General features: G+C 39.0%; 1 protein-coding gene across 2 annotated transcripts in view; it reads left to right on the forward strand.

Annotated features, from left to right (window-relative positions):
• Positions 1 to 22,619, forward strand: part of dennd2b (DENN domain containing 2B) — a 61,062-nt gene that overhangs the window by 8,180 nt on the left and 30,263 nt on the right. For both annotated transcript variants that reach the window (XM_028014766.1, XM_028014765.1), the window contains exons 2-4: positions 9,351 to 9,449; positions 13,831 to 15,108; positions 15,932 to 16,077. In XM_028014766.1, the coding sequence (XP_027870567.1) occupies positions 9,376 to 9,449; positions 13,831 to 15,108; positions 15,932 to 16,077 (1,498 nt within the window). In that variant the 5' untranslated portion in view covers positions 9,351 to 9,375. The remainder of the gene's footprint in view (positions 1 to 9,350; positions 9,450 to 13,830; positions 15,109 to 15,931; positions 16,078 to 22,619) is intronic.

Raw genomic sequence — 22,619 nt, forward strand, 5'->3', positions numbered from 1 at the left:
TGACTGTTCCTCCTAGATGTTCTCTGACAAATCATTAAAAAGACATAGAAACAGCATACTGGGAATGTTTTGTGGTTTGAAACCCTTACTGTTTAAAACTCTGGTGTGCCTTGATATCATTGTCATTGTCTACTTTATTGTAGTAAATTCATTTAAGTTCATTTTAAATTGGTTTGCTTATAAAGCGCCAATCTGTAACAGATTTTATCTCAAGACTCTTTACAAGACAGTCAGATCCAGTTATTTTAGAGAAACATAACAAATTGCAGTAATCAACCAAATTTGTACCCTGTGAACATTTGGATATTTGTGTATTTACAGTATTTGAGTTGTCACAATAACTTGAAGGCACAACAGAAATTCAGATTCTGAGCTCAAAATTATTCATACCCATGGGACAATTAATTTAGAAATAATTTTCATTGAGCCAGGAAGTTTCTTTTAAAAATTAAGAGACAAGCATAAGTCAAAAGTCAGTAAAAACATGTAATACGAGTATCAATTCTGTTGGATGAATGAATATTTTTAAAACTTATTTATATAAACATTTGCAGAAGAAAACTAGGTAGGTCAATCTCTGTGTCTGTCCTGAATAGTTGTGGTATCAAGAAATACGACAGCTTTAGTAAGTCACTGTTTTAAAACTGCTGACATTTTCCATCATACTCTTCATTTGATGCAAGGTTCATTCACACAAATTTTCCACGACTGTATAAAACAGAGTGACACAGCAGACCGTCTCCCTCACATATTGCTGCACCCTAATTGAATGAAAAAAGCCCCTTTACTTTTCCCTCACTGTTTAGAAGTATTCTGGTGTGAAAATAGAGACCGTGATGATGTGGAAACTAATGGAGCGCCACACATCACACTTATTCAGGTATGCTGTTTTAAAACTACAGATGAAAGGCTGGGAACATATCTATTAAGCAGTTGACTGCAGGCTTTAGTCGGACAGACAGCCTGATTGATTACATGGCTAATATCTGGTTGTTATGTTTTGGGGTTGTCTGTAAAGAGCAGAAGGGCAAAACACTTTACTGTTCTGCACAAGACAATTACTGCTAAATGTAGGGATTTTGTCAATTAAAATTAAAGTACGAATAAATATATGCAATGAATAAGAAATTTGTCAGCCTATTGTATTGTTTTAGCAGGAGTATGAATAATTGTTGCTCATCTGTTTTAATTAAACTCAATTACACAAAGTTACAAGGTCTTCATTTTAAAGTTTTCTCTTGGTATTTGTTATACCACAGTGTTTTACTGAAAGTTATCATATCAACCCATGTCTGCATCCGACACAATCTTAAAGTTCTGGTTCTTAATTTTTTTTATCTATTTATTTTCCAATATATATCTAAATATATATGATAGTATGTTAACATTTAAAGGAGAAGAGTTCTTTCTGAGATTCTTGTTGCTTTTTGAGCATCCTGTCTCTTCCTTAGCTGGAGTTTTGCTAACAGATAGCCTTAACCCTTATGATCTTATCTTCTAACGCAAACCGTATGGCTCAGGCTGCTTTTCCTCCTCTTGAAACCCCCTCTCCATTGTGCAGGTCAGACAATGACCTTTCCCTGTCGCAGGACTGTCAACACAAAACTATGGAGGAACTTCCTTCCCATTACCTCCTTCAATATGGGAGGAGTAAGTCTGAAGTATCAACAGATAATTTACTGTAAAAGCTTTCACCATCCCTGCCAGGTGCCATTGATGTCATTCGCTGAGCTAATAGAGACAAAAAAAACCAAACCCTTTAGCCATCATCATCATTACTTAAAGGATTTTCAGCCACATAACCATTAAGAAGGTTGGGTACTTCTGTTACAAGTGGTCCTGACAGATTTTCCTTTGGCTTTGTGCAAATCATAAGACTTTCTCTTTAAACTTTACCCTTGCATTCAGCTGATTTTGTCAACCACACAGAGAAAGCTTCCTTTCAAAGTAAGGGAAAAAAAACTATTTGCACATTAGATAAGTGCTCACTTGAACAGTTCACTCACATGGCTTAAAGTCACACAGCCAATTTCACATCTGTAATTCTGTTTCCCAGCATTTCTTCCCCCTGCAGACGTAAATGACAGAACAGAGCAGTCTGATTATATAGTCTGACTTGGACTAACAGGTCTGTCTTCTGCTGCAGGTCAGTTTTAAGTGTTTGGGTTAGGCACGCCAACTAGTGTTGGTTAGTTTGCCACACTGCGTTACAATTCTGAAATGACAGGAGTCTAAATGTTAGCTCCTCCGACCTCCGTCATGTTGTTTTCCATTCATTTTTGCTGCTGCTTCAGAAACCGTAGGTTTGCCGTCAGCAGAAGAAAACAATGCAGCTACAGTGTGTTTCAACAATTTATGATCTCCCCCGGCTCTGTATATTGTGAGGATTATTGCTGTAATAAAAACTAGTTCACTATATCTCAATAAAAATAACAATACACCATTAATGGTAACATTACTTTACAAAAGTTGATCTCCCTTAATTATTTGAGTACATCTGTTACTCTTACTCAGATGCAAGCAATTGTCCATCATGTTGATGCTCTGAATACAAAGAGCCAGCTGTTATATTTTTTGTCTCCTGTCAGAACTTGTTGATGCTCATAATAAATAGTGCAACCCCTGAAATGACAAAAGCTGCTTTACAGAGCGCTGTAAAACATTCAGCCATAATGAACTGCTGGTGATTTTGTGTCGAGGACAACATTTTTATCATAAATCACCATAGCTGACCTCTAAATGCTCAGTTTGAACATAAATAACATGAAATATCATTTTTATAAGTCAAATAAATCATATGCATAATCATGTAAGCTCCGTTTGGCAGTAGAGATTATTATAGTTGCTTTACAATTTCATACAAAATAAGTCCTTATAGCAACTTAAAGTTCTTGTTTAAGGAACCGTGTTACGTGACTCTAACAACTTTTATTCATGTGATTGCACATCGCTTTCATCATTTTTCAGCATGACAAATATTGGTGTTGCACAACATGCTGACACTAAAATATACTTGAGGAAGAGAGAAAGTATCAAGTAGAAATAATCAAAAAAAGAAAAATAATGTGAAACATTTTAAATCACTATTTAAGTGGCATTTTCCACCTTTAGTGAAAATGTTCAGCCCTAATGCTGGAGCCCTTTTCAAGCAGGATCGTTACAGTTTCTAGATCCACTGTAAAGGACTGAGGACATTTTCAAAGAAACTGTGAGGAGGCTGGTTGAAGGATAGTTACTCAATCTTTACACTGCCATACATTTTAAACAGATTTATTCATCCTTTGCTCATTAATACCCTCTAATATACATGATGTTAAAATATTCCCATCAGATATAAACACATCATTATTGTATTTGCCAATTAAAGAAATTTCAGAGAACCATGGTTTGTCAACTTTTAGTTAAGCCATGAGTGACTGATGGACACTTAAATTGAGGCTATTCTGGTTTCAGCAGGACTATGTGCTTTAAGTATCAACTCATGAGCTCTAGACAAGAAAAAACCCCTTTGGTGGTCTAGTCTTTTCTGTAGTTTACCATTTTTAAACTCCCACTTTAAGATAGTGGTAAACAAAAGCACAAAGTCCAGACTCCTGTGTCAGAGGTCGAATCTGTGACAAATTTTTTAACCCTCCTGGTGCAGCTCAGAGGGACATAACTCTGTTTTTCGCATGCCTGCCTCTGCAGCTGTGCATGCTCATATCTAGGTTACACTGAAAGCCTCCTTTTCTTTTCCACACACAGAAAATATGCAGTGATTAACCTGAAAAAAGGGAAATGAACTGAGCTACTTTGTGGCAGCATGACAGACCATGAGGTGGTGTAATTGCGGTTGCAACAGCTGCTGAAATTGCTCTCTGTCTGCACAATTTGTGAGAATATCAGGAGCAATCCTCCAGTCTTTTTCACATCAGATGGAAATATTGTGCCTTCACACTTTACATTTAGCCTGCCATGTGTTTTGTTTAACACCACTGGCTGAAGTTTTGTTCAAAAAGAATGATTAAAATAATTTAATATGCCACACTTGTGATAATAATGCTTAATTTAGCCAGTGATTATTTTAATAACTGGCACCACAACTGGTCTTTCTGCAGTTACTGAAGCAGTGGTGTGGATAAGTGTGTGTGCTCTCCTCTGCCAGTGAGTTCTGGCGTCTGGAGAGAGTTGAGAATTTACAGAGATTTTCACTCTTCCTTTCCCTCGTTGCCTTTTTGGCTGCCTGTGAGCTTTGCGGTGGTTTGAAAAACCTTGAAGTCAGGTTGCTGATCAGCAGAAATAGATGAGCAGGTCAACCAGAAAAGCAGAATACAAGGAAAAAAGTTATACTTCAGTATAAGGATGCTATTGTTTCCACTTCTGCTGCATGTTTTGGGTTAAAAATGCTCCTGACTGGAAAACTCTGATGCATAACGTTAATGAGACCTTACAAAATGTAAAAATGATTTTAATTTGTTATACAGAGTCAACAGGCAATCATGAGCATACCTGTGTATTTTCTGAATGACAGCAAAGCCCTTGGCATCAACTTCATGTGTCTGCGCCCCTCTCTTGCCTTCCGAAAACATTCTTTAATATTACAAGTGCAGCCGAACTCTGATTGATGGAACAAATATTAGCACATTCCTAAGTGAGGTGGGCGAAGAGGACTGTATCAGAGGATCTGTTAAATGTGACAGGGCCAAGGACATGTGGACTGTCTTTAGAAGATATTTAACCGCACAGTCTCTCCCTGACACACATACCGATAAAAAAGAAAACAATGTACTTTTTAACCATTGCTGCCGCTCAAGGACAAATCAGCACAAAGAGTCTGTTTATTCTGGTCATACAAAGCTACTGTCATTGTTTAAAGTTTCATTGATTTATTTCTTCTTTTTTAAGTACCAGTTGTTTTTACAGTTAAATAATTTAATAGTAGGTGTTTGTTTTTGCTAACTATTGTAAGAGAAATTAAACCTCTAACTGACAGGCAGAGGAGTCAGTGAGAGAAAAAGGAAAGATGTGGCTTTAATGGAGAGTCACAATATATTAACTTCTACCAGCTTCTTTGTGGACTACATGATATACCCAACCTGCCCTCTATGTGACCAGACGCTCCTCATTTGTGTCCTTTTAAAGGTACAAAGTAGAGATACGCAATCAGGATTTTACTGGGTGATTTCCAGTTTCCTTTAAGGGCCAGATGTTTGTGTTTAAGGACTAAAGCACAGAGAAGCAAGTCTGTGGAAACTTTGTCTTAATGCTACAACTATGAGATGACAACAAAAAGTGAACATTTCTGTTTGGTGCGCCAGTCGTTGGTTAAAGATGAGAATCAGTCAGGAGAAACCTTGATCTTCTCTGATGATAATCAGTAGCTTAAACATAGAAAAATCCCATTTTGTTCTCCTGTTCACTAATACATTAGAATGAAAAATTCAACCACATACTGTTCAGTTTGATTCAAGGACAGATGCTGTTTGTTATAATTGGTGTACCGGTAATTTATTATTTTTTTTGTGGGATTTAAATCTTCTTACTGCATCAAAGAACCTGCAACATTTGTATGCTTTTGTGTTGTACTTGATAGAATAAATAAATCACAGTCCGTCACAATCAAAGTTGCTATTAAAGGCGGAGCATTATTTTCGTAGTTGCAGACCAGAACTTGTGCCAGTTCAAAGTAAGATGCAGCTAAGCCAAAAGTGTTACTTCTCATTCGTAGTTAAGGTCCAACCATTTAGTAAATAGGTGAAAATTTAGATATCTGAAGTGAATACTGAAATCATCTTGATAAAGTCACACAAAACCACATATTTTTAAAACTTGTCATCTGCTTTCTGGGTCAGTTTTTGTTGCTTGTAATTTTCTGTTATCAGAGTTGTTAACAGCTGTAAAACACTCTGTCAGTCAGGGTATTAGCTGCCTGGCTGATTTGTTGTTTTGACTGTTTTTCCTCTACCAGAAAGGAAATTAGTAAAACATGTCTGACCAAATCAATTACAGGTTACTTTATGATGTATTCAATTGCATAAGAATAAACACTTAAATAAAAAGGATACAGTAATCTGTCATCTCATCATATGTGACTCAACAAATGGGACAAAGCAAAATTCTCTCAGAGTAGAACTGAACAGATTTGCCCATCCTAAGAATTTTTCTGTCATAACCTCTGGCAGGAAGAGCGGCAGGAATATTTAAAAAAATCTTGACCGGAAAGCAGCCCATGCCTAAATAAAAGCACAGAGCAGTTAGCTGACTTCTTACTAAGTTATTTTTTGCATCATGTCCTATCTCAGGAAAGTCATGTAGTTGTAATACTAACATGGACAATCTACTTGTTGTGTTCTTTTGATGAAAAACACACAACTATAACAGAAAAGGAACAACACAGGAAGGTCCCTCTTTCAGAAAGACCTGCAGTTTATAGACCAACATGGCACACTTATATAGCATTAACATGAACTAGATAATATGTTTGTATGCTAAGTAAAAAGATGCTTGAAGGAAGGATGTTGAACTCAGCAATACATTTCTTTCTATGCAGCTTTAGGCAATTGTTGATCAGTTTTGGCTCAGATATCTCAGGAGAAACTTTCTCTTAAATCTGGTTGAATGCACTTTAAAGGTACTCTGGAGGTTTCTCAGTAGTCCTTGTTTACAGCTGGTGATTTTGTGTAGGAAGATGGTATCAGCCCTCAGGAAGTCAGTTGGCTAACGCCTTGGTGTTCACAATGCAGGGTCCATCTTGGGTCCGTGTGACCCAATTCTCTTGTTGCGCCTTTTTCAGCTGCAGAAAGCTGAAAAAGGATGAATTTAAAAGTTACTTTCAAATGAATCCATATGAATCAATGAGTAAAAGTGGCTCCGATTAACAGATTTATGTTTCAAAAAGTTGTGGTCTCTTTATTTAGTAGAGTTATTTCAAGACAGAAGCTAGATTTTGAGCATGGCATATGTTTTATAGGATTATATCAAACATCATCCATAATTCTCTGCATAAAGGTCAATAATACTAATGTCTTAACTGGTAATATATATTTTTTAGATTTTTTAAAGATAAAAACATTTGACATAAAAGTTTTTTGTTAAATTCTATAGCACCAACTATATCGCTGTGATCAGTGTTTATCCACACCATCTCTACCCCATTCTGGTGTTGTATTTTATTTAAATTCACTCAGTTCAGAGTTGCTGTGGTTCCTGGAGAAGATGAAGAGCTGGAGGTTTATGTTCTGCACAGAACAACATCAGTCTTTGTGTTCTAATGAAAAAATGATGCATCTTGTGCCCTTCCAGCTCAGTCCACAGTCACAGGAAATAGCTGACAGCAGGAATGCTTATTCTCTCTCCTCATCTGTCTCTTCAGGAATCAGCTTCAGCCCTGGTTGGCTTGCTCCTTCATACAACAACTTCCTGTAAACAAGTCCTGCTGCCAAGCAGCCTCCTATCCTCCACCTCTGAACTCCGGAGGTCTCTGTTTGACCCCCTTTTGCATCAGAACAATTGCTTTGAGCCCACTTATAAAAGGGTCCAAGTTGTGTTTTCAGGAGCGTTGGCCTTTAGTTTGAGGGGAGGCTTTAAGTAACTTTTGGTCTGATGAGTGATAAGGTCCAGGAAATGTTTCCTGCAAGGAACACGTCTTTACATTGTTTATGGTTTATTTGTTCTAAGGACCTTAGTTGGTATGAAACGAGAGGATGCTGGGCTGCAGGGAAACAACTGACTGACAGTTGATGAGAGAGGACTAAACACCAACAAAGTCATGCCCTCCTTTGTTTTACCTGCCATCCTAAGCAAACATTACACTGATGGTTTATGTGCTTCTCTGATGTATATCTTCTTCTCGCATCTTTTTAAACACAATAAGATGTTAACCTGTAGAACAAATCTGTCAGTTTTAGTTCTTACAGTGAGAATCAATGAGTCAATGACATTTTATCCAACCATCTGTATATTACCAACCAAAAGTGTTAGCTAAAACAAAGCTACTCAAATGTTTCAAAAATAACACCAGCAGCAACCTGTGACCCCCGACTGGAACAGGGTGAAGAATAGAAACTTTTAAAATAAGTCCATTAAATATCACCGTAATGACAACAGCAATGGCTTCATCATTTTTAAAAACCTATTTCAAATAAATGTTTTTGTGTGATTATTGGCTGGATTTTAGACTTGTTATTTCTTGCTTATTGCTTTTTCTAGTTCTGTATAGAGTTTTGTTTATGTGCCTCAAATGTTGTTTTTATATAAATTCAAGTAGATTATAAGTTAGCAGTATTTTCTGGTTATTTATTAATTGGGTTTTCTATACGATCTATCATATTGATAGGTCGTATAGACCTATCATATTTTAATCACAAGGTGATTAAAAAATCACATTGTTTCCCCTTAAAAAGATGAGATATAGAATAGAAAAATGCTCAAGCCCTCACCTTTTTGCCTTTTCTTAGAGTGTAAAACATTCAGTTTGTTTTCTCTTTCTATGTGCATCAAGTGACAAAAATCTGATTACAATGATTTGGCTGAAGAGATCTTCACTATTTTCTTTCCTGTCAGTTTACTTGTTTGTTTGTTTCTTACTTAGGTTTAATTTTTCAGTGTTGGAGGATGCATTGTCCTGTCCAGGTTGCAGTCAGTGCCATGTGTACATAGCTTCTACAATGTTTCTCTGTTTCTCTGAGCTTTAGTGTGAAACCAAAAACCAAATGAATGTTAGGATTTACTTGTCACCGTTAAGATGACCGGTTAATGTTGAGGCTGATACATAAACTGAAAAACAGTCAAATTAATAAATGTTTTGGTAACATTAACCATGTGGTTTTACGTTTTAAAATACGGACCACTTATTATTTCCACCAACTTTGTGCTGATGTTGATAAATGTTAAAAATCTGTTTCATTGTTAGCTTAGCTTTGTTTGTTGGAAAAATATTATGTAATCTGCTTGGTGTGTTTATGGTCATCTTTACCATACAAACCCTTTTTTATATTACATGTCAGGCAATGCTGAGATGTAGAGATTGCTCCTGAGTACATCTGTAAAGCTGAAATCAGCTCCCAGTAGTTTTTCAGTCATCTCTCAGCTATCTGAGTTCTCAGGGGAGGTGTGTTGACTTTACCTGTTCATACAGCTGAAACTCTGTGTTTGGTCCTGAGTTCTGGCTGTGGTTCAGAGGAATCTCAATCACCTGTTTTTTTTTGTTGTTGATGGAAATGGGGATTAAAGTCCATTAGATGTCGTTTATTTTTTAGTTATGACTCTGTTAAATCTACACTTCAACAACTATTAAAACGAACTGAAAGGATTTTGCGAGCCTGATTTTGCTGACATGCATTAATAAAATGTCTCATGTTCTTGCCTTGCAGGTGAGTGGATGGTTTGCAGACAAACATGACTGCCAACAAGAACTCGAAGGCTGTGCCCCGAGCAGGAGGGGGTAAATGTGCACGCGACGTCCCCGATAGGTCAGTGACATCTGGGACAGTTTGGTTTAGTCAACCTGCACTTCCAGTCATCTCACTCTGCCTGCCAGCTCCTTCATTTTCAAACAAGTCTTTCTGTCAGATATCAGTTTGTGCTGGATTTTCTTTGCTTTATTTTTTTATTGTTGAACTTCTGGGAAAAATAATCAAAGATTGTCAATCAAACCATCTGCATGTGGGATCCTGTTTTGAGGACAAGGGCCCATCCATATTTGAACTGTGAGTGCTGAGCTTGTGTTAGCATGTTGAAAGCTGACAGTGTCCTGCTCTAAAGGCAGTTATTATTAACATGTGAATCATTTAAACCAATCCAGTGGATTAGTAAAACAAGTTTTTTGGGATTATTTTGATGAAGAATGATTGTTGTTGGAGCTAACAGCGCTGCTGAGCGGTTTGCTGCTCAGTTTTAGTCAGTGGTGGTAAACGTTTCCCAGAAACCTTTAAGTATTTTACAGATGCTGATTTCTGTAATATTTGTGTTTGTCTGTGTCATTTTGTTTATGAGGCAAACACATAAACCTGCAGTACCAGCCATTATTTCTGTATGCTGCTCCTCCACCTAGAAACCAAACTTAATTGTTATCTATCACAGAGATTTTAATCAGTATCTCTTTTGGCTTTTCAAAAGTTTTTGGATGCTTTTGCTATATATGAGCTCATTTTATTTCTAGGCTTTTCAACTATCTTTCTGATCCTTACAATCTTGAATATTGTGTACAAAAAAAAAAAGAAAAGAGAAAATAGAAGTGGCTATAGGTGGCTAAATTTAATAAAAAACAAAAACCAGCAAACACCTGAGCGTTGTATAATTTTACGTTAATCATAAATTCTCTGTCAACATTTCAGGATCTCATTGTCAACTGTTTCTCGGTCCCACTGTCCTTCATGTTTTAGGTTGATCCCTTCTGCCACACACCTGATTTACATGAGAAGGTAATTACAACAGGGATCTGAAGAGGTAATGTTATTATTTGAATCAGGTGTGCTGGAGCTGAGTCACATCCAAAGCATGAAGGACTGTGAGCCCTGCTGATCAGGATGAGCAACACTGTCCGACAGTTTCTTACTCTCACATCGCCATACGCCCCCAGCTTATGTCCATTTCTTACCAGTAAGAAAACCATTTTATACCCATGGACTTAACCTTTTCCCTGTCAGTTAGTTTGTCCTTGTAGTTAAGTATTTTTGGTAAGTTACTGCAACGAATAAATAACCAACTCTTACCTATAATTTTATTTAATTTATATTTTACACCATATTTCAATTCATTGTGGTTGTGATACCAGTTCAGCTACATTAATTTCCATTAATTATCAAAGATTGTGCTTCTTGCTCAACCCAAAATAACTCTAATATGTGGTAGATGGTGTTTACTGGAGGTACTTAACCAAATTACCAGACTTTGACAGTAAGGAACATAGTAGTTGTTAGTAGTAGTCTATTTTTCTACATATATAGTTTTCAATGTGCGATATGTGATAAATGTACATTTATCAGTAGAGCCTTACAGGTCCTTATGGGCTCATGTTACACACATAATTATACAACTTCATGTGCTTGAAACCTGGCAGAGATGTTCCTTGCAGCTGGATGTTTTGACAGATGGAGAGCACTTGCTTGTCTTGGAGGATGCTTCACAATATGTTCCTCTAAAATATGAAATTGACTTCGGATATTTTTCAGGCAAAAATTATGCTGCGGCTTTTTGTGGACTCTGTGATCCTCTCCAATTAAAACATGTATCCAGTGCATGTTGGTAATCTCAAGGTGTATTTTACGGTGAAGGATTTCAGCTAACTGTAAAAAGTAATAGGGAGAAATGTTTGCGGTGCCAAACCACATGTTAAAACATGTTAAACAAGTCGTTATAAGGTGTAAGAAATACACATTTTCCTTTCTGAATGAACTTTTCAAAGCCCTCAGACAGGAGTTGGATCCCGGGTTGTAAACAAATGAAGAAGTGACAAGCAGCTGGTGGATTGTGAACCCCAGCAGTAGCAGTGCTGGCTCTGTGAGCAGTCCGCGCTCCCCGTTCTGGTTAGCAACGGGATGTGGCTTGTGGTTTAGCATGCCCTGGAAGCCTGAGTTAAAGCCAGAGGCCAGGCTGTGACTGACGTTCAGCTCTTTGTGTAGTACTTTACGTGTGGCCGACCCAGCTGAAACTGACAAAACTGGGATTATTATTCCTACAAAAGCTGATTCACCTCACTAGAAACCCCTAAGAAAATATGGAAAAAGGAAAGAAATCAGCACATTTCTTTATAAATGTTTGTAATTGTGAGGACTTCATGTGGCAGCCCACATTGATTTTACAGCACTGGAAGTAAATCTTACTAAGCAAAGCCGTGGTATGGCTGAATAAATCAACATCTGAAAATAAATCAGGTGTAAATCTATCACTAGATCTTTTGTCAAATCAGCATTTTAGACTGAGGGTACTCCACCTGAAACCAGCGTATGAAGAGTACTGCCCAAAGGGTGTAAACCATCTGTAATTTTGCTTTAAAGTAGAGAAACATTTCTTCGTTATGACAACGTGACATTAACCAAGAAATCATGATCTGACATAAATTTGTTATAAAAGTATTACTGATTAAACTTTAAAAATTATGTAGCTTTATGTTATTAAAGCTAAAGTTTAATCAGTATTACTTTTATAACAAATTTATGTCAGATCATGATTTCTTGATTAATGTCAAGTTGTCATAATGAAGACATTTTGAATAATGTCAACTTTGTATTAAAAGTGTCATGACACTTTATGACAACAGTTCACTCATGTTCATGACAGGTGTTATGTCATGTTTATGACGATGTAATGACAGTCTTGTTCACAACCCGTCAAGTAAAGTGTTACCGTAGATAGTATATACTAAATCTAAGTTAACTTGTTTCATTTTCATTGTGCATTATTTAGAATCCAAACATAATGGCAAACTTAAGGACTTCCTCCTTAAGTCCTTAATTTAATATGTTAAGGACTAGGAGAAGTCCAATTCATATAACAGCTATTGCAGAAACACCTGAGCATTGTGTGAGGACATATTGTTTACTTTGCAAAGTGAAAACCGGCTGTAGAAATCTGCAGACAATGACTCTCATGCTTCCTGGAAGGGATGTAAGATAAGTTTCATCCATCATGCTCCAAGCTTGCAGGCATAGAGCTGCTGTGAGTTTCTCTCCAGCCTGAAGCAGAGAGAGTGAAATATGGGAAGGGCAGATAGGTGTGAAGCCAGATCTGTCCTAACCTGCACTGTTGGATCACAGTCAGCAGCCTTCAGCTTCCTCCTCCCAAGAGTCGTTATTCTAACCAAGACGGTGACATCAGATCTCCCAGTGCTTCACTTTCACAACTCTTAGTCAGCTTCCAGATAATCACAGGCTTTCTGGGAGAATATGAGTGTTGGAGTGTCCTGTGACTGTGTGGGTACATGTCTTCCTAAAGGAGGTGAACAGCATGGGAAAACTTGTGTGAGACAGTGGTAGAGTCCAGAATCACTTACTGTAGCTGCAGGGATCAGAAAAGGCTGTGAGAACCCGAGAGGTGCAGTCAGACTTTGCAGGTAAGGTGGTTTCCATAAATCTTCATTGCGCTTAATGCCTTCTGTGTGAGGTCTGCTGTGAATCTCTTCAAGTAATTTTTCAATTACCTGGAAAAATCCGCAGTGTCATTTAAATGAAGTGTGTGTTTCCTATTGCCTTTGGTTTTATTCTGATGCTGCCAAACACTGAATACTTTCCTCTGGTTTTTCTGAATACGTGGCTTCAGGTTTTCATGCCGGCTTTGATCCTGGAAAAGTTGTCCCATCTGTTCCACAGTCAGCTTCTTATTAAAAGATTCAATAGACATGTTTGCAGTCCCTATGTGTTGTCTCTTTTGGTTGATTAAAATCTGTAAGTGTGCTACATAGAGATGCAGCACACTTACCATCTGTTAAAAAAATCAAAGTCTGTTCTACCCATGTTATTTTGAAAAGCATGGACAGTAACACATACAAAGTCATTTGAATGAACTTTCTTTTTATGAAAAATTAACTGTGCCAAACATTGACTGTTGTAGAAAAATATTCACCAAGATCTTCAGTCTTGGAAGTTGTTTGTAATTCAAAGGATTTAGACATATTTTAATGATTATGGACACATTCACATATTGATTTGTAATCTCATGAGAAAACTTTCTTGTGTTTTAATCTACAAATGTGTCAAAGAACTGCTTGTTTAAAACGCGGGAATTTTCAGTTTGGAAACAATCTTATTATTCTAATTCTGTGTTTGATCTAGCATTCACTGGTCATAGCCAGTCGTGAGAAAAATGGGTTTTTACTTTCTATTAACCCTTACTGCTTGCTCTGTCCTGTTTTAGGAGCCAGTCCACATCCTCGTTCCCAGCACTTTCTGCCAGCCAAGGGCAGAACCAGCAGCCTGTTCTTAGTGACGGAGAGACCAAACAGGCTAAGTACGTGAGGACTGACGGCAGGTTCCTGCTTCGAGCTGGATGGAGCAGCAAGACCGCTAGCCTCTGCAGCGGTGTCTCTCTCACAGGTGACACTGACCCCCAGGGCCGGCTCTCCAAATCGAAGAGCATCAGCTGCCTGGACAACAGGCTCTCAATCTACAAGCCCCCGTTACCGACCAAGTCCTGTCAGGAGGATCAGGGGGATCAGGAACAGAAGGAGAATCAAGGGGAAGTCCCCGCAGGGGAAGAACTCAATGGTAGGCCTCTGAGCTGGAGCACTTTCTCTCTGGGACCTTCCTCAAATCAAGGCCACAAACGCACCCTTTCCCTCACCCACTCGGGAGCAGACATCCCCCCCACCACAATCCGTAAAAAGATCTCAGAATGGGAGTGCAGGAGGGTATCTCTGCCTAGGATGAGCCTGTGTCTGGATAAGCGAGGAGGGGAGCTTGTTGGCGGTAGTGAGGGCTGCCCAAGTCTGCTCTCTTCTCCTTGCAGCGAGAAAACCTTTGATTTTAAGGGAGTCCGTAGGATGAGCACGGCTTTTTCTGAATGCTCCTATACAGGGACGGAGGATGATGAGGGAGTTTCAGACAAAGATGGCCTGGGTCGTTTCCAAAAAAGGAAAAGCAAGACAGAGTCTTCTGGAGGGTTTGTGCGTACCCTGTCTGCTCGTAAAGAGACGTCAGCAGTCCTAAACAGGATACAAAAGATAGAACAAGCCCTGAAGGAGAATCCCAGCCCTCCTCCTCCACGATATCTCAGTAACTGCTACGCTCCAGACAAGACAAGACAGAAGTCCTTTGTGATAGGTGATGACTTGGACAGCACATGTGCCAGTAAGCGCAGCAGCATCTGCTCTGTGGCCACAGAACCAGATACTATTTTGGTCTCTGATAAGCTTTCCAGGCTCAGACAAAGGTTTAGCGTGAGCTCAACCAGGTCCGAGAGCCCGGAACCGCAGAGTCAACAGACCTCTGTTGGCACACAAGTGAACCCCTTACCTAAACCCAAACGCACTTTTGAATATGATGCCAAACAGGACCAGAAGGACGTTTTGTCAGCTAATGGATTACCTCCGGACAGAACCTCAGAGTCTCCCCCACCCCTACCCTCCACTCCTGCACCAAGCACCACGCGGACCACCAAGCATGAGGGGAGCAAGCCAGTGAGAATCCCGGACAGGTGAGGACGTCTCATGTTCTTATGTCTGTCTAATCGCTCAGGTCTGTTTCCTGCTGTCTCCCTGTAAAGTGGTTTTGGCTCCTTAGTGTATGTCATGAAAACTGTTCATGCTGGAGATATCTGATTTGCGTTGGTTTACACAACATTTAAAATGTCAGACCCGTTCCAGATTTTTTTTGATGTTCTACAAAACAGATTTAGAAATTTCTTGAACTATGTTCTCTCTTAGAGAAGTGCATGGTTTCTCACACTTACCAGCTGCAGTCAGATCTTGCAGCTGACCTTTGCCTTTCCTTTTATTTCACTCTCATGTGTCAGACCTTTTTTGAGTGAGGGTGTTGCCTCACCAGATCGTTCCTCTGTGAAATCCTCAAACGTTCATCCCATGAACTCTGTTTAACATTCCTGCGGTTGCAACCGTTTCAGAACGGGCCTTAAAACCACATGATGTCGATGGCCCGTTGTGAAGATTCAGTAGATTCTCCCAGAAATGTAGCCCAGCTATCATCTGTCTGCAGCGTTTTGACATGTGATGTGTTCTAAGAGATAGTAAGCTACCTGCATGTTTACTTTTCTGGAACTTTCCTAATGATAGAAGCACATTTCTTCTTTTGTGATTAGTTTTAAGGTTCTTGTGGGATGAAACCACCTGTTGGAGGAGTTAAACAACCCCATGTCGACTGTTTTTTGTATTCCAGAAGCATGGGATTCCTCTTCTATTTTTTATTTACTTTTTTCATTTTATGACACTCAATGACTCATTCTTACTTGTAGCTTTTCTTATGGATCTCTGTTTGTTTTTACTTCTCTAACTCCTGCTCAGAGAGTTGTGTGAATCGGAGGATGCTGCCAGCCTGCCATCTTCATACCCTTCCTCCCCCACAGAGAACGGCGCGCTGACCGCAGACCCCAAGAGTCGGCCCAGTTCCAAAAGCACTTTAGAGGAAAATGCCTATGAGGACATAGTAGGTAAGCACAGCTCAATTGTTTTTTTCTCTTACAGCAATGCTCTGATATGGTATGAGATGAAAGAAAATGTATTCTATGCAGTTAAATTGATGGAAGACAAAAATTTTTGCAGAATAAATTTAGTTGCAGCTTTGATGTATACAAGTATATTGCAGAGGAAAAAACTACTTGTTCAGTCCTTGTTTTAAATAAAAACTTAGAATCTAGCAAACTAACAGTCAGCTGTCAGGCCGCTCTTATCTTGTCAACTGTTCTTTTAAAACAGTGTTACCTGAATAAGGGCGGTAGTTTTGGCACCAGGCACTTTGTTTTGAAAAAGAAGCAGCAGATGAAAGTAGAGTTTAGATAAGGCCTAAAATATCCAGCCCGTCCCAACCTGAACCTGTAGACATTGTGTCGTACCCTGATCCAACTCGACAAATGAACTTTAATTATATGCCCAAGCCTGTAGTCAACATACATTTCATTTTAATTAAAATGTTGCTGCTTTTGCTTTTTCACCATAATTTGGGCAAGCAATGTAATTTCTCCCACTTTTAGCTTTTGTCAAACATCTCCCATCTCTATTTTGTTGCTTGTTGTCACCACAGGGTGTGCAAAGTGCAAGTCATCTGGGATGTGTGATTGATAGGAGCCGAATAGGGCGGAGCTGCATGCGCATTTAGTGTGCAGTTCGCTGCACTTAGAGTCTAATGACGTCTAAGTGCAGGATATTTCTTTCTATCCTCTACAGGGTACACTGCCAACGCCTCTATTTAGACTTTAATAAGTAGATCAGTAAACCTTTACATCGTGCAGTCTCATTTGGGTTTCTCTGTTCTATATGTATTGTAGGCTTATTAAACACACCACTGACGCCCAATCGGACCCGACCATCAAGCAAATAATTTTGAATTTGAACGGACCCAGCCCAAATTTCGGGTCAAGTTTGAATCGGGCTCAGGCCATAAATCTGTACTTTACCTCGCAGTGTGCAGAAAAATATTGGGGAGGGGCAGCATTGTGTTACCCTGTGCTTTGTACATGATCTGTTGGCGAATATGCTTTGATTCTGTTCCCTCTGTTTTTATTATGTTTTTCTCAGCAACAATTTTTCAAATAAGATAAAGTAAGAAAGCAGAAATCTTCTTTTTGGATTAGTCCTTCTAACTTCCTTTAGTTAGAACTAAACCTTGTTTCTCCAAACTGAGGGTTTTTAGACAGCCAGCTGCCACTTTAACACATAGCCCACAAAGGATGGTAAAGTTAATTAGAGGACTAATTAACTTTTGTTTATTTATTATAAACAAAAGCTACTAACATACTCTTTATATTTAAAATATTGGAAAACTTGAGCTACAAAATAAAATTTGGATATTTTCTGAGAAAAGAAAAATCTCAGACTGCGTGAGTTTAATAATTAGATGTTTAGTGAAATTTGCAGTCTGACGCAGGAGGCCTAATATAATAAGGCTGGAGACAAACTGCTGCTTTCTCTTCCTGTTGTAGACGTTCCAGGTTCAAAACTCTCATTATAGATTCAGTCTGTCAACACTCAGCCTTTAGTGTAAGATTAATGGGTGATGCACAGAGTTATAGTCTAATAATTACGGCATTCCAATAAAAACATGATCATATTGTCTCTTACACGCTAACTACTTTGTTCATTAAGCTGCTGTAATCAGTAACAGAGGCACCAGATAGTTAGGGTGGTTGCAGAGCTTTGAAGAATGCAGTAATTTGTTCTGAGAGATGATGTGTGTATGAAATACCGGACATGTTGAAAAGCCAAATTCCTTTCCACTAGCAAATGACCCCAGGCCTTCTGCCCAGTTCAGCTGCTGACTCCCCCGGTGCATTTTCAATGCAGCGAAAATGTGTGTCAGTGTGAGCACACAGGCCCATGATGTAGCTTGGGTTTCACACGCAGAAAAAAAGCTCTCTTCTCTGAAATATTGTTCATGCTATAACACTTAATGATTACCAAATAAGGGCTGAATCTTTTTTATATACAAGCATATCATTACTTCACGGTCCATTGCTTGCTCATAAGTGTCTTTGTTTTTTTTGTTTCTCCCTCACTGAGGATGTGCAGCGCCGGAGTGAATGTCAGGGCATGACGGATTTTCTTGTGAATCTTAACAAAGCTCCCATTGTTCATCCGGCGCTGCGAGGGTTAGACTTTGCAGTTTGGAGACGTTTTCTCGGCAGTCTTTGTGCTTGACCAAAATTGTGTCCCACAGAGTGATCCCAGTGGTGGCCTTGAACTGCAAAATGCAGTGAGACAAGATTAAAATGGAAAAAAAAGAAGCGATAAACAACTGAGCAAAAAACAAAACAAAGAAATTGTGGATTTATAGAAAAGAGACAGACAGCATGGTTTAAGCAAGGCATCATTTGGGGAGCTCACAATGTAAACCCAACATTATAGAGGACAGTATGGCATTTGGAAAATTATAACATTCCAGGAAAGCCAACAATAAAACTGAAAGCACAACACAGCTTTAGACAAAAATGACAAAGCAACAAACTCTAGACAGTTCGCCCTTTACTGCACGATAGCTGCAGTAATCGGTACTGTTGTCTCACAGTTAGAAGATCTCTGGCTAAAGACTCAGCTAAGTTCTTTCTATGTGAAGCTTCCATGTTTCCATGTTCTCTCCGTGAACAGAGAGAACTTCTGGTTCGTTTGTTTCTGGAATCTCTTCTGCCTAATTTGTGATTGTATTTGCAGCTGGGCGTGGCTGTGTTGTTTTGTATCTCTGTATTGGTGTTGTGATGAACTGGCGACCTGCCTGGTTTGTACCCAACCTCTCACCTATTGACATCTGGGATAGACTCCGCCCCCTAAAGGCTATGAAAGAGTTTCAGTGGGTACAGAAAATGAGCTTGAGTTTATATGTGGTGTTTTAGGGTTTATTGGATTGATTTTGGTCAATCCACCATAGAAACTGTTCAAACCATAGCAACCTTTCCATAACCCCTTTGTGTGTAAAGTCCCACAGTTGACCCAGATATGGTCTAAACTTCACCAAAACAGCTCAGCTTGCTTTCATCATTTCCTATCATTTGTGGTTCTTGCACCTGTGTTTGATGTTAGACGTTTACCTATGGAGTGTCAGCCTATTGTGTTAATACAAGGAAATGGCAGATTGTTATCTTAAAGTACTTTTCAAGTGCCTTTAGCCGGTGTAATGAATGGAGTGGTGGTGAGTGATGTGTTGCTTAGCGGGTCATGAATCATGAATCTGTACAGCAGTGACTCGATACAAATGTCTGGTCTTAGGCTTGTAAGCAAATGTGGGAGACTGCGTCAGGGATGATTTAACCTTATGATGAATTGACAAACCTATAATTTTGCAACTCTTTGTAGCAAGATTTGAAGTACATTGCGAACGTATTCACACCCTTTGAACCATTTCATTTTTATTTTCAACATGTTTCGATGTATTTTGTTGAGAATATAGACCAACAGGAAGTTGTACATGATCCGGAAGTGGAAGGAAAATGAATTGTATTCAGCCCCTTTTTACTCTGACACCACCAAAATAAAACCTGTGAAGCTTCTATGTTTAGGACTTATCTTATTAGTAAATAGACCATCGCTGTATAATTTAATGTCAGTATAAATGCAGCTTCTTCAGTTCTTTGAAGGCATCAGGGCTTTGTTAGAGAATATTCATAAAAAACTGCATCATGAAGACCATTGAACACAGCAGTCAGGTCAAAAATAAAGTTGTGAAATTTGAAGCAGAGTTAGATTATAAAACAAAGCTCTCACATGGTTTTCCACCTAAATGGACATATTGGGTGTTGTTGCGCAACACCCCCCCCCTCCTTTCTGTCTCTACTCTCTCACTCTCGTACTTCCTCTTCTGAGAGGGGAGATGTGCTACCAGCTCTCCTTCTAACGGGTTAATTGAGTTTCCTAAATCTGCTGGGATTTACCCTGTCCAGAACTGAAGTAAACTCTGTTTAAGCTGGTTTCGAGAAACGATTCGCCTGGTTATCTGACGGCCTACATCCAGGTGTCCCACCCTTCTTCCCCCTGTGAATTAGCCAGACTGAGCAGCCTACAGCCAACTAGTTTCACAGAGCACACCTGTTAACGGTCGCTCGTTCTCTATTTTACAACGTGCATTTGTTATTGAACCAGGTAGGTTTTAGTGACTCGGGCGAGTCCCAAGGATGATGTTTTACATATGGGCTACCAGCAACCTAAAAACATTTTCCACCTCTTCCTCTCCAGAATCAAACATCACAGCTATTTTACAACCATCAAAGAACTTTAAGGTGACTCATTAACTGAATGTCCACAACATCTTTTAGATTTTCTTTATGCTAAATATTTTATTAGTAAGGCATTTTTGCAAGGGTCAGTACAGCTTAATTCAGTAGCAGAAATAATCAAATAAGTAAAATCAGTCATCTAGTCTATCTTTCCCTACTGCTGATACTGAGAACTAAAAAAGGGAACCTTTGAGAGAGACGGACGGAGTTTGGCGTCTCGAACCCCAGACCTGGCCCGACGATGAAGAAGGTGTCGCAGCAGGAGGAGGAAGTTGATCAGCGAAGGCAGGGATCTCTGTAGGTCTGATGAGCTTCTTCTCCGAATGGATGGTGAGGTCACACGGGACTTGGTGCTGGCAGGAAAAAAGGCACCAGTTCTTCTTCTTTGTCTTTGCCTTTGTCTTTGTCTTCATCTTTGTCTTTGGGGTCTGAACCCAGCCGATGAGAGAAGTGCGATTCGAAGCCACAGGTTGTGGGCCAGACGGGTTGGTCCCCATGGCAGGACAGTCTTCGGCTCCGTGGCCCCGGCTCTTCTTCAGCTGCAGAGTTCTTTGTCCATCTCGATCTTGGCTCGAAGCTGCCCGGAGGATCCAACGAACGGTTCCTCTTTTGCACCCACCTTATATAGGGTTTATCCACCCTTTTGGGGCGTTTGCATCATGATGTCTGTGCCAATGCCTCAGGGTTGCTCAACCTCCTATGTCCCTTGCCTGCACGACCTTTCCTCTGAAAAGTTTTTTACATTGTTCAACAACCTGTTTCCAAATAAGGTGCTGATCATCTCTGCTCTCCTGTTAGTTCCCCTTTTTCCCTTCCTTTCACCTTTCACCTACCATCTACCTCCAACATATCAGTGATGTTTAATTGCAGTTTTACACCTTTTACACCATTTCAAGTTCAATGTCAAAATCACATTTATATCACATTTATTTTCTTTAGCTTCTCTGATTTAGCATTCATTTATAATTTTATAACCATAACTTATTAATTATTCTTATTATAATCTTAATGTGAGTTATTACAGATGTTTTCTGAAAAGAAACCAAGAATAATCCATGATTCTAATTATTTTATACCAAAGTTACAGTTACTTGTTTTTCTTGTAAGTGTTCCCACAAATGTAAATGTAAGTATTATTACAAGTAAATCAATATTAATATAAGTATTTTACTTTGAATCTTATCAAATTACTCAAAATGTTTAGATTTCATTTTTTTAAACTTTCATGCTTTAAACTAAGGAATAGTCTCAGCTATTTTTATAAATCTGCAGGCTGGAAACTTACTTCCTCTTTTTCCAGGAAACCTGCTTTTCCTGTTTCATGAATCTCTCTGACTGACTATGATTTCTTATGATTAGATAGAAAAAAGTTGAATTAAAGCAAAGTTTGCATGAGACAAAAACAACACACACAACTAGATTTATTTTATTGACACTTAAGTCTACTGTTGGGCCTTGATGTCACTTGAGTGATTCATTTTAAAGATAACTTTATTTATTATTACTGTTAAACTTAAATCTCCAGCATGGGGAAGCGGGATGAGCTCGGATTTTCTTGACATGGGCAAGGAGAGCATTAATCAGAGAAGCTGTCAGGAGACCTATGAGATCTATAGAGGAGCTGCAGAACTCAGGGTTGAAAATCTTGACAGGAAAACCCGTGGTAGTGCACTCCACAAATTGAGCAAGTAGAGTGCTACTTAAAGTCATCATTTAAGAATGCTATAGGAACATTAATTTAAAGTCATATTTTAAAGTCATGTGGAAAGAACAGCAAATATGTAGAAGAAGATTCTTTGCGTAGAGCAGTCCAAAATGATAAACGTATGATTCTATGGAGATGTTATTCTTCAGGGAAAGGGAAGCTGATCAGCTTTTGCAAGACACTATAACTAAGCTTTTGCACATTCTCTTATGAAACCTCTTCACGCGTTTTTCTAAAGGTTTGCAGTGTACTTGTACTTGTTTTTCAGTCCCACAACTTTGCCTTTACAACAGAGCAACTGTAACATAGCTCACCTCTTTATGTCCTTCATGGTGAAAGCTGATACCAGCATTGTTGGTATAGTTTGTTTTGTGCCTCGCCTTGCCCACAGAGTCCATTGTGTACATAGAAGTGCACAATCACAGCATGCAGCAGAGGTGTGTCCACTGCCTACATAATACCGTATCTGGGAGCGTGTCAGAGAAATGTTTGTAATCAGAGGAGTAGATTAGTACCCTGCTGCATATAAGTAGCTATACAGACATGTCATTTTCCCAGCAGGCTCTCA

The sequence above is a fragment of the Xiphophorus couchianus genome, chromosome 4, assembly GCF_001444195.1.
Source record: "Xiphophorus couchianus chromosome 4, X_couchianus-1.0, whole genome shotgun sequence".
NCBI classification, from domain to species: Eukaryota; Metazoa; Chordata; class Actinopteri; order Cyprinodontiformes; family Poeciliidae; genus Xiphophorus; species Xiphophorus couchianus.